The 12,435-nt window shown below is 41.1% G+C and overlaps 1 protein-coding gene across 1 annotated transcript; it reads right to left on the bottom strand.

Moving 5' to 3' along the window:
• Positions 1–3,634: 3,634 nt before the first annotated feature.
• LOC124152116 (monocarboxylate transporter 2-like) lies at positions 3,635–10,556 on the bottom strand. The gene is made up of 6 exons (XM_048393043.1): positions 10,547–10,556; positions 9,638–9,856; positions 8,615–8,758; positions 7,153–7,941; positions 6,515–6,565; positions 3,635–3,774 (listed from the first exon to the last, which is right to left on the bottom strand). The coding sequence occupies exons 1-6, from the start codon at positions 10,554–10,556 to the stop codon at positions 3,635–3,637; spliced, it is 1,353 nt and encodes a 450-aa protein (XP_048249000.1).
• Positions 10,557–12,435: the final 1,879 nt, after the last annotated feature.

Below are 12,435 nucleotides of genomic sequence, written 5' to 3'. Positions count from 1 at the left end.
TTTTGAATAATCAACAATCTGTGAAGCTGCTATTTTTCTTAAACACATGAACCTCTTTAATGTTTGTTATATGGTATATAAAATACATACCTTGAGTCTCAGGTGCTAGGTCCCTTAGGGGTGATGGATCGTCAAATGGGGATGACGGAGCAGAGTCTGGAAAGATATCCAAAAGTCGCAATTAGTTTTCATCTAGAAATTAACGTTTTAGTATTATCATATGTGCTTTGTAGATACATATTTAGGTGTACACAGTACTAAACAAATATGCATGTAAATGATAGCATATGTTTTATCAGTTGTTCTGCAGCTTCAAGTGTTTCAAATAATCGTCGTTTTCTGACCTCATTAGACCTATTTTGTTTGGTTTTAGATTTTTTGCATTAATCTCAAAAGTAACCTGTCAATATAAGAAATTTTATATATTCATTAATAATGACAAAATACCTTTAGGAATTGAAGGTTCCAGAATCTCAATAAATCTGACTTTCTTTGGATTTGTCAGGTCTGGTGGTGCTAGTTGTCCCAAACTGCAGAGAAGATCCCAACTGACATCGTCATCTTTACTGTATGCAGCTGATCCGGGGTAGAATAGGTCTTCAGCAACCCATGCTTGCCGTAAAAGGCGACTATGCTTGTCGTAAAAGGCGACTAACGGGATCGGGTGGTCAGGCTCGCGGACTTGGTTGATGCATGTCATCGATCCTAATTGCGTGGATTGATGTTCATGATGTAAATCACTGGATTGTCTGGTCAAGACAGGATTATTTACAGGCCGCCGTCATATAGCTGGAATATTGCTGAGTGTGGCGTTAAACAACAAACCAACCAACCAATGATATATCTACCTCGGCACAAGAGCACCTGACTGATCTAATAACTACAGCGTTAGAAATTGGCACTTGTCCTATAGTCCTTACAAAATTTCCCAATAGTAAAGGTATCCTAAGGACTAGTAGAAATTGGCCCATTTTAAAGGTTTTGCTGTATGTTATCATTATAAGGACTAGTGGACAAAAACTGTTAGTTTCTAACCCTGTAACCCTGTAACCATCGAGAAAGTTTGAGTTAGTCTGCCTCTAAAATGCATCCTAACATTAATACCAACCTTCTTGACATCTGAAATATACGTCAGGGTGGACACTTAAGGCCTACTCCTTGGAATAATCACTATTCTTCATGACAAAGCGTCGCATCATGAATGGGGACGCCATGTTGAAATTAGCGCCCTCTCGACTGCTTCGCTAGCTTACCGTTCGATAAGTCTCGCGAGCGCCCACTCGGAGTGCTTCGGTTTAGCGGACGTACTGAATGCACGCCTGATGAATTGTGGATGAACTGGTCGTTTTCTGATCCGGCTATCCCGAATATCGCACGGATGCTCTTTAGGGGACATGTCCGAAGATGTTGGCGGACAGGGCAAAAAATTGGTAGTGATCCCTGCCGTGTGTGGCACCAATTTGCTAGTTCTTGTACTGCCACTAACGTTTGGGTTGGTTGGTTTGTTGTTCAACGCCGCACTCAGCAATATTCCAGCTATATGACGGCGGTCTGTAAATAATCGAGTCTGGACCAGACAATCAAGTGATTAATATCATGAGCATCGATCCACGCAATTGGGATCGATGACATGCATCAACCAAGTCAGCGAGCCTGACCACCCGATCCCGTTAGTCGCCTTTTACGACAAGCATGGGTTGCTAAGGACCTAACGTTTGGGCTACGCCACCGAAGGGTATATGCACCCGAAACACCATGTAGTCTCAATCTTCTGGACACTGTCCTTCTACTGACTGGACGATCAAGGGTTGTATAAGTTTGTCTGGCAAATTTGAAGTCTTTTCCGTTCTGTGCACTCATTGTGAGCACGTCTCTATTTCCATTACATAGTTGTCTCTTAGTTCAGCAATTCAATTCATCATGGAAGTGCTGACCGACATCACTAATTCTCAGATTGGAAGAAAGCGAAGAAGAGGCTTGTTGGTGGCAGGGTGAATATGTATGAATTCCATAGAAAGGCAAGGAAGAACTTTGATGTGAAACGGCAACGAAAACAACCTTCGTCTGAGACGAGGTTTCGAGAAGTCGTAAACATATTTCCTGATAAATGTGAAAATGTGATGAATACTGTGCTTAATTTGTCACAAGAAAACATAGAAATAAAACAAAATCATCATACAACAGTGGCAGACAAATATCAAAATAAGAAGCTGTTTGTGTGTACCAAAACACAGTTGTTTGAATGAGTTCGTTTATCACAAGTTCATGGTCCACTTGAACCAACTGAATTCGAGCGACTTGGCCATGGAGGGACTTATTCCTCAACCAGTTTACTCATCATCTAATGCTTTCCTGCTTTGGCATTCTTCGCCTACGCTAGCTCATGGGTATTGGCTACACTAACATCTCATCAATCCATATGTATATGCAGAGGCATGCTCGCTGCACAGTGTAAACGATTGTCAATTATACAATATCAGATCTCCAGCAAAATGATAAATGGCAAGGAGGGTTCCTATGTATGAAGAAACTGTAAAATATTTCGAGATGAGAAGATACAAGAGCCCCTTGGTGAAGAGGTGATCATAAATGTTGATATAATGACCAATGCGCGACATTGCTGTCGTCGAAACGGCTACCACTGTGACGTGACTGCCAAAGGTCTCAAAACAAATGGCGTAGTTAGTCAGTTACAAGCATGTAACAAAAGAGCAGGAAATATGCCCTCAGAAACATGACATATTTTGGACCGGGGCAATATATGAAGATCTGGAATGAAATTTAACATCCTTGCTTATTTAAGGAATTCGTCCTTTGGAATATATGGCTGATAATCATGAAGGTGTCGTAGACTCGTATGAACCCAGGCATGTATGTATCAAAGAAATTTGGCACTTCCATGAAGAAAGAAAATGTCAGGTACCAAGAAACCCCAAGGCCTTCAAAAATGGCATCTCGAGTGATCTGATAAACTTGGCAGCGTAAAGACTTCTCTATACTGCGGTATCTCCTGCATAGCTAATAGATCACATGGTTGGTTGGTTTGTTGTTTAGCATTATTCCAGCTATATGACGGCAGTCTGTAAATAATCGAGTCAGGACCAGACAATCCAGTGATTAATATCATGATCAACGATCTACACAATTGGGTTGGTTGGTTGGTTGTTTAACGCCGCACTCAGCAATATTACAGCTATATGACGGCGGTCTGTAAATCCACTATTGGGATACGATGACATGCATCAACCACGACCGCGGGCCTGTCCATCCGATCCCGTTAGTCGCCTTTTCCGACAAGCATAGTCGCCTTTTACTGCAAGCATGAGTTGCTGAAGACCTATTCTACCCGGGATCTTCACGGATCCACAAGCATGTGTACTAGGTGGCGATACTGTTCATATAAATCCACTGCTACTTGCCTATATTCAGGCTGAAATGTTCCTCACAGCACGTGGTAATTAGTCATACTTTCGCGTCAAAGGACAGGGTTTTGTCCAACACTGATAAATGTGCATTAATTTCGAATTCACGGTGATTTGACTGCAATAAATAAGCAAACACGCCAGTTTCAATCAATAACTGTTATATATAACAACAATGGAAACTAACAAATTTATCACATTAGGCTAGAGTCCTATGGTTCACATTCTTGTTGGTTGATGATTTCAACTTCATTTGGGCTCAGCGCATCCGCAGTGTCGTGACAAGTCCTTCTTGAATGCCTGAAGGTTGTGGACAGCAGGCCACAGAGAGCGCAAGAGAAGAACATCACACCTGATGGAACGAGAGGAGACAATTAGAATTATGACACCATGTGTAAATAAATAATTAATTGATAATAATATTAATAATAATGATATTAATAATCATAATAACAAATCTGATCTTGTATTTTTGGATAAATCCAATGAAATCATTTATATCATTGAATTTTCTGTGAATGACAAGATTGAGGAAAAAACGTGGCAAATAAGCGGACCTCGTTTTCGAAATCACGCTTGAATCCCAAGTACCAAGTTGTGCGATTCCCCATTGTTCTGACTGAAATTGGGGAAGTACCAGGGTTCGCAACCGGTGCCTGGTCTTTGTCTTTAGGAGCTGGAATCCAGCATATGGAATTCGGTTGCACTTTAGTAACATCATGTGTTCGGTTTTCAAATCCACATCATTCGAAGAATTTTTATGCATGCCAGACGTTTTAAACGTAGTATTTTGTCATTTTAATCTTAGGCTTAACTGGTAAACTATCGCCAGTGACTGAAGGGATGATATAAATCCTGCCGGGGTCCATGCAGGAAGCAAAGGCACTGTACGTCCCCATGGTCCCTAGTATGGTGATCTAATTTAAGTTACTGAAGATCTCTAGCCCATTTGTATCCCCCCGGCATATAATGCGGGGGGATATAGCGATCAGCCAGTCTGTCTGTCTGTCCGTCCGTCTGTCAGTCCGTAATCATTTTCTTTTCCGGGACAGAATTCCAAAACCATTCAGTGTCTTTGATAAAAACTTGGCAAATCTATCAGGCACATACTGAAGTGGTGCCTTTTGATATTTTGGGATTTTTCTAATTTATATTTTTTTTAATTTTTATGGAATGAAGTTGGACATAGACTCAATTGGGGATGGGGTTCGTTTCCGGGGCAGAATTCGAAAACCATTCAGTGTATTTGATCAAAACGTGGCAAAGATATCAGGCACATACTGAAGTTGTGCCTTTTGATATTTTGGGATTTTTCTAATTTTATTTTTTTAAATTTTTATGGAATGAAGTTGGACATAGACTCAATTTGGGATGGGGTTCGTTTCCGGGGCAGAATTCGAAAACCATTCAGTGTATTTGATCGAAACTTCAGTGGGTAAACAATGTATGCCTCTTAAAGAACATTCAACTGTTGACGCATTACATACAGAATTGCACATTTACTTGTGGTTACTTTACAGAGAGCTTCCGGGGCGGTCGGGTAGCCTAGTGGTTAAAGCGTTCGCTCGTCACGCCGAAGACCCGGGTTCGATTCCCGACATGGGTACAATGCTGGAATAGTGCTAAAAGCGGCGTAAAACCATACTCACTCACTCACTCACTACAGACAGCTTCCGGGGGGATATGTCATCTTTCTGATGACTCTTGTTATATTGTGTTGTTAAATCTTTCTGCTTTTAAATTTTGCTCAACTAGTTTTACATCGACTCTGTGATATTCTAGTTATTGTACTGCCCTTCAATGACAGGTTTTCATAAAGTCTACATGTATGTGTTATGAATGTTTTACTTCTCTTCACGATATGACTGAAATATTGCCGATGTGATGTTAATATTAACTCTCTCACTCAGTCATACCCCGACGCCTTGGGACATTTCTCATAATATCAGTCACTGATTTGTCTTGTCCAGATTCGAATATTTATAGACCGTCGGCATATAGCTGAGATATTGTTTGTTTGTTGTTTAACGCCGCACATATGGACCAGACAATCCAGAGATTGACATCAGGAGCATCAACCACAAATGGACATCTTGATTTCCTTTTTTAAGTGTTACCATAGTCATCTCCTTGTTATTACACCCAACCTTATCACTACACCTCCATTGTACTTAATAAAATATGGATTTTTAAAAGAATGTTTTACCAAAAAAACAAGGTTCGCAGCACATGCTCAAAACACATGCTATGTGGCTTTAATGTTGGGAATCTTACAGTCAATACAATATATCATTGGTGGGGAATATGAGTATCTCACGCTTGAGAAATGTTTACACCTATGTATGATTGTGGCTAAAATGAACTAAAAACAAGAAGTGGTTATTCGATGTTGCTGTTTCAATACAGGTATCAGAGTTAAGTTTTAAACCTTAATTTTGGCTGCTGTTTTCAGCCTCATGACGTTTTGATAACGTTTGTAATTTCTTTGTCCAATCCAATTCTCAACTGCCAACTTTCTTTTGCCAGTCAGTTTAGTTTAAATTGTACACTGATGTTGGCAATTGCTTGCGGAATAACAGTCCTTCAAAACGTCAATGCCTGTCATGTATGCAAGAAGATAATGATAATGTAGAATACCATGTTTGAATATATAAAACTACATACTACGTTCCTTGATTCAAATCGAAATCCGTCCCAAAACAATGTAGTTAAATAAGTCCATGCTACTTATCTTCTTCGCTTACATCAAAGAGTTCACGTCAAGTTTTATGAGTAGAAAGGGAATAAATATCATGTACGTGAGATCCCCAATTCAATTCAAAGCTGTAAACTCTACAGGTGACATGGCTCTATATTGTAAAGACAATATGTTTATTGCCTTGTTTTCTTGTTGGCTGAGATTGTCTCCACACATCACTTAAGTTCATTTAAAATATACCTGGTTGGCAGGAATGATTTCGATCTATTACTATTTTAGAAAAGTTATAAAACGGGCCTTAGAGAAATTAACGTGATCCGAAATAGTGAAGTAAAAATGTCTTATGCCCCAATAAACGGGCACCTGTGTGTATAAGCTACGCTATACAACGTACCTGCGAATATGTAGACGCCATAATAGACCTTGGCTATTTGGAAGACATATCCTGGAAGATAGAAAGAAGGGTGTTATGTAACGGTGCGTGAACTGAGGAACGGTGTTCCCCCCTATTTAAATATAAAACGTCAACACCAGAGGACTATCGGTCTCGATTATCTGCCGAAACAGATTCCACTGGGCGTTAACAGTTTATATTTGATCACTAAACAGTGATGACACCAGGTGTTCGCCAAAACAACACCGCTATCCTGTTCAATTGTCCAAAGTACAGCCCAGTTGCAAGTACACATGTACTTAACATTTCAAACTTTATTTTATTATTGCACTAATGTTTATCTACGATGTGTAGGTTTTACATGACGTAAATGGAAGGTTTTACTAATGCAATGATTGTCGTGTGACAAGACAGGGCAGAATAGCATTGGGGTAAACTACTGAGGGAGTGGCTGATTGTGTGTTATTTTGTCCGTATGATGCATATTGTTGCATATGCAATCAAGCACTGATTTACCGTAACCAGATTCCATTATTAAATAAATAAATTTACACCATAATATAGCTGAAATATTGCTGACAGTGCCTTAAAATGACACTAACTCATTCATCATTTATCAACTGGTTCGCAACCAATACCTGCTAAAGGCGGACCAATGAGAAATCCGAAGCCACAAGAACCCATTACAGCTCCAAAACCCGTTGCCACGAGATCCATTCCAAGAATTTCATATGTGATGGGATTAAACAGTGCCCAGCTGCTACCGTTGTAGAGTCCAAGGAAGAAGCCGTACACACACACTGTTGCTGAGGTTGATGTGAATAAGGGGATGAGGAATGATAACACCCCCATGAGGCCGTTCAGGGAAGCAAATATTAGTCCACTGCCAATGTTTGGATCTTGTGCTGCAAATCCCGTGAGAACACGCGAGACTACGCCGCCTACACCCGAAGTTGCAACGCTGAAAGATGCTGCTTGAAGAGATATCCCTTGTTTCCGTAGAAAGTCTGGGAGGTACAAATACATAGCTGATGAGCCCATGCCGAATGTACAACTACACATAAGAAAGAACAGAAACGATTTGTTCCTGAAAACTTTGGCATAACCAGAACAAACTCCACACAACGTCATGACCAGCGTCAGACGTGTTGGTCTTCCACTGAATACCTTGGCGCGACGTTCCCTCTCGAATCTGGTCGGTTTCATGAGCATCCCACAGACACATGAATGGAACGCTATTGCTCCCACGATGAGGAATGCTTGGTGCAGCCCATATGTATCTATGAGGAACTGGCATAACGGTGGATGGGCAAACAAACCAACGGCCACCCCACACACGACGATGCCGCAAGCCAGGCTCATATTGTCTGAAAAATGGTATCCGAGGACAACTATAGCACCCGTGTGAGCCAGGCTGGTTCCTACTCCTGAAAAAACAACAACATATGCTTCAGGTCCTATATAGAATACCCAATATGATAATACTTTACTGTAATGAGAGCTTTGCGACCAACACAATTGTAACTCAATGACTGTTGTGTTGGGTGCAGTTTGTTGAAGTAGCGATACACGAGGTCTTTCAAAGATTATTCAAGAACACATTCACACACACACAGCCACACACACACACTCAGCCACGCACAGCCATACACACACACGACTTTAAGGGGCTAAAACAAGATCTGGTCGGCTCGGAGTCAATAAACTATGTCTGAGAGGGGCATTCATGTTAAACTGCGGCATTGTATCTGAGTGGGCTAGCACAACATTCGCTCTAGTCCGAACTAATACACACACAGCGCCACGCTCAATGGTTCCAATTCTCAACAATTCAAGTTGTTCTGATCAATACAGGGTTATTTACAGGCCACCATACATGTAGCTGGAGTATAGCCGGAGTATAGGCTCGGAGTCAGTATACCATGTCTGAGAGGGGTATTAATGTCAAACTGCGGCATTGTATCTCAGTGGGTTACCACTTTAAAATTCGCATTAGTCCGGAGTAGTACAAGCATACACACACGTGCATGCACGTCGCCATATAAGTGTAATGATATTGGACGCGACGTTAAACCTCACCTAACCTCACGCTGAACCTACCTGCAAGAAGGGCATATGTAACGAATAGCCACTTGATATCGCCTACAAATGCATTAGCAGAGAAACCCACAAGGCCTAGGACTCCAGATATCACGACGCAGGTGCGACAGTCTGTTACGTTGATGATGAAACTTGCAAGTGGACCTATAATAAACATAAGAAAATAGAACATGTCTTAAATGTTACAATCTCTCTCTCTCTCTCTCTCTCTCTCTCTCTCTCTCTCTCTCTCTCTCTCTCTCTCTCTCTCTCTCTCTCTCTCTCTATCTCTCACTCTCTGTTTCTATAATGAGCATTATCAAAGTTCTCATTGTTCAGTCATGGTTGAAAGAACACTGATAGTTGAGTTTGATCAGTCACCGCCCCAGTAATAGAAATAAATAATTATACAAAAGTATGTATGTAAATGTAAAAATTCAATAAAACATCTGCAACATCAAATGATTACTTCTGTTATTTAAATGCTAGAACGAACATTAAGCTTTGGTGCAGGCACACAGTGTTCACTCGCATACACACACGCGCACGCTCAAACGCACACACATACACACACACTCCGAGAGTATTAGTGAGTGAGTTTAGTTTCAAGCCGCTTTGAACAGTGTTCCATTGGTATCACCGTGTTAGCTTAAGTGGGGAGGAAAGCTCGAAGTGATGAAGGTCAGGTCTCAGATGTTCACGGCTTTGGTGAAACCTCACGATCTGACAAACCAAAGACATAATCAGGGCGAACCGGGATTCGAACCCACAATCACAGGTTTCTGGCTTGCACAACGAATTGCAGCGCCGTAGACTAGATCAACCTTTTCTTGTCGTGAGAGTCGACTAACGGGTTAGAGTGGTCCGACTGGCTGACTTTGTTGATGCATGTTATCGTATCCCAATTGCGTAGAGCGATGGTCATGATGTCAACCACTGAATTGTCTCTTTCCGGCTCGATTATATACAGACCACCTTCATGGAGCTGGAATGTTATTGAGTGCGATGTTGACCGACAAACAAACAAACAAATGGCAGACAAACCTGCAAGAGTTGACATGCTAAAGAATAGAGACCCGAGCCAGACTGTCACATCAACGTCAGCGTGGTACGTCTCCAGTAACGCCACATGGAGCACACCCGAGGCGTAAGTTAAACTTGCGTTGAAGAACAGCGTCAGGAACGACACTGTAATGACGATGACGAAATGCCAGTCTTTGGTATTGACTTCAGCGCCCACCATCTTCAACACAACGCTCCCACCTGAAACATATCATACTGTCAAGTTGTGTTTCATAAGTATAAGAATATGTTCCAAACACATATTGATTGTTGTAAAAAGGCAACAACATTGTCGTTCAGGGAAGGTGAAATGGTTGATTACGTGTCATCGTTCTCTGTGGGACTGTGTTTATACTAAACGCTGCCAAGTGCGTGTTGTTTGTAGTATGCAACTCGCCATACTGACTTCACTTCAATCTACTTGCCATGCAACTCTTCAGATTGTATTAACTACACTATACTCGCACTTTACATGATGTTATTCACCATACAGCTCTTCGTGGTGCCTTCACATCAATGTATTCACAATACACCTCTCCGTGGTGCCTTCATATCAATATATTCACCTTACAGATCTCCGTGGTGCCTTCACATCAATGTATTCACAATACAGCTCTCCGTGGTGCCTTCAAATAAATATATTCACCATACAGCTCTCCGTGGTGCCTTCACGTCAATTTTTTCACCATACAGCTCTCCGTGGTGCCTTCACATCAATGTATTCACCATACAGCTCTCCGTGGTGCCTGCACATCAATATATTCACCATACAACTCTCCGTGATGCCTTCACATCAATATAGTCACCATACAGCTCTCTGTGGTGCCTTCACATCAATATATTCACCTTACAGATCTCCGTGGTGCCTTCACATCAATATATTCACCATACAGCTATCCATGGTTCCGTCACATCAATATATTCACCATACAGCCCTCCGTGGTGCCTTCACATCAATATATTCACCATACACAGCAAAAAAAATGCAGTTTCCGGTATCCGGATACCTGCAGGATACCACCGGACACTTACCCAAAACGCGTCCGGGTATCCGGTGGCAGATACCTTGCCGGATACCAGATCTGTGGTATCCGGCATGGACACCTCACCGGAAAGTATGTCACCTGGAATCCGGGTATCCGGCACCGGATACCTCACCGGATACCTCAATCAGGGTGTCCAGGGATCCGGCACCGGATACCTCATTCTGAGTTTCCAAAAACATGTCACAATTTGGGGGGTGCATTTTGTTCAATTAAGTGTGAAACACCTAAAAATATATTGGAAACTAACCATGAAAATTGAACATTGCTGAAGGTATCCGGCAGGTATCCGGCAGGTATCCGGATGCAATTTTTCGAGATGTCTCTCTCCTAGTAAATAATGTTAGCCTGGGCATAGCAGATAGCTGTAGTAATATGCTGTGCTATTTTAGTTGTAAATATCCCCTTGAAGTTGAGATCTATGGGCATGTACTTTTGGTGAAAACATTTTTCAAGTTCATATATATTTCAATTTAGATGTCCAGCGTATTAAATGAAAAGCATTCAGTCCTGGTATGATGGTATCCTTACATTTCATCTTCATATTCCCAGTTTGTTCTAGCCTAGTGGTTGAAGCATTCGATTCACCACATCGGTACATTGCTTGGTGTCACCCATCATAATATTGTTTGAATTTTGCTCATAAAGTGGCATAACACCATACTCACTCTGACAAAAAAATGAAAGTCATTGGCTATGTGCTCACTTGGGCCTTTGTTCCTGATGAGATTAAAAGTTTATTTTGGAATTGTATCAATACTTGTTACATCTTGACAGACGAGTTTCATTGAAGTTCGAAACAGAATATCATTAACCCAAATGGGTGCATAAGACTAATGGCATCCACAGAAAACACCTAATAAAGTACTGGTACATAAAAATATCAATGTAACTTTTCTACTGACATGGAACTAAAAACTTTGTTCAGTGAGCTGTATTAATTGTAGGAAAACATTCAGGGCATTAGTATATTTGATATATGTTAGCACCTATGTTATGAATGATCAATATCATATTTCTTTAAAGAAGCAAAACAAAAAATTTGTTAAGATAAAAAATCATATTTATTGATTTTATGACATTTCATTGGTTCAGTAACCAGAGGTGTTTGCAAGAACATTCAAAAACAGAAACAGATGCTTCAATGCCATTTTCTAAATAAACAAATTAGTCAAATCTCAGAAGAATTTCAAGGTAGAGTGAGGTGAAATTGGGTTTAACGTCGCATCCAAGATTATTGCACTTATATAGCGACGTGCATGCATGTGTATGTGTGTGTGTGGCTGCTTGTACTAGTCCGGACTGATGCCGATTTATAGTGCTAGCTCACTGAGATACCATGCCGCAGTTTAACATGAATACCCCACTCAGACACAGTATACTGACTCCGAGCCGACCAGTCCTTGTTTTAGCCCCTTAATGCCGAGCGCCAGACAGGGTAACAACAAGTACAATCTTTTAACGTCTTTTTGTATGACGCGGCCCGGGATCGAACCCTGGACCTTCCGCTCTCCGGGCGGACGCTCTACCACAAGACCACGGAGGCGGTCTTCAAGGTAGAAGAATATCTAAAGTCAATTATGTTTGTGCAGTAAACCACAAAAGTCATTCAGATTTGTATAGTCAGCTTCAGTGTACACCACATAAACAGTCTCACTGCTGTGGTATTAATTCCTTTAGACTTGATTAATGTCGTAATAAAACAACCTACAGAATCACACTGATGTGGCATTATTC

The sequence above is a fragment of the Haliotis rufescens genome, unplaced genomic scaffold, assembly GCF_023055435.1.
Source record: "Haliotis rufescens isolate VD_foot unplaced genomic scaffold, xgHalRufe1.0.p SCAF_110, whole genome shotgun sequence".
NCBI classification, from domain to species: domain Eukaryota; kingdom Metazoa; phylum Mollusca; class Gastropoda; order Lepetellida; family Haliotidae; genus Haliotis; species Haliotis rufescens.
This window is presented reverse-complemented; position numbering and strand designations above follow the sequence as displayed.

Bases quoted from the DNA above. Each gene is read 5' to 3' on its own strand.
- LOC124152116 (XM_048393043.1), bottom strand. The intron at 8,759-9,637 runs GTTTGTCTGCCA...TGTTTATTATAG, and splicing joins TAGCATGTCAACTCTTGCAG to GTCCACTTGCAAGTTTCATC. The intron at 3,775-6,514 runs GTACGTTGTATA...TCGTTCCATCAG, and splicing joins TGGCGTCTACATATTCGCAG to GTGTGATGTTCTTCTCTTGC.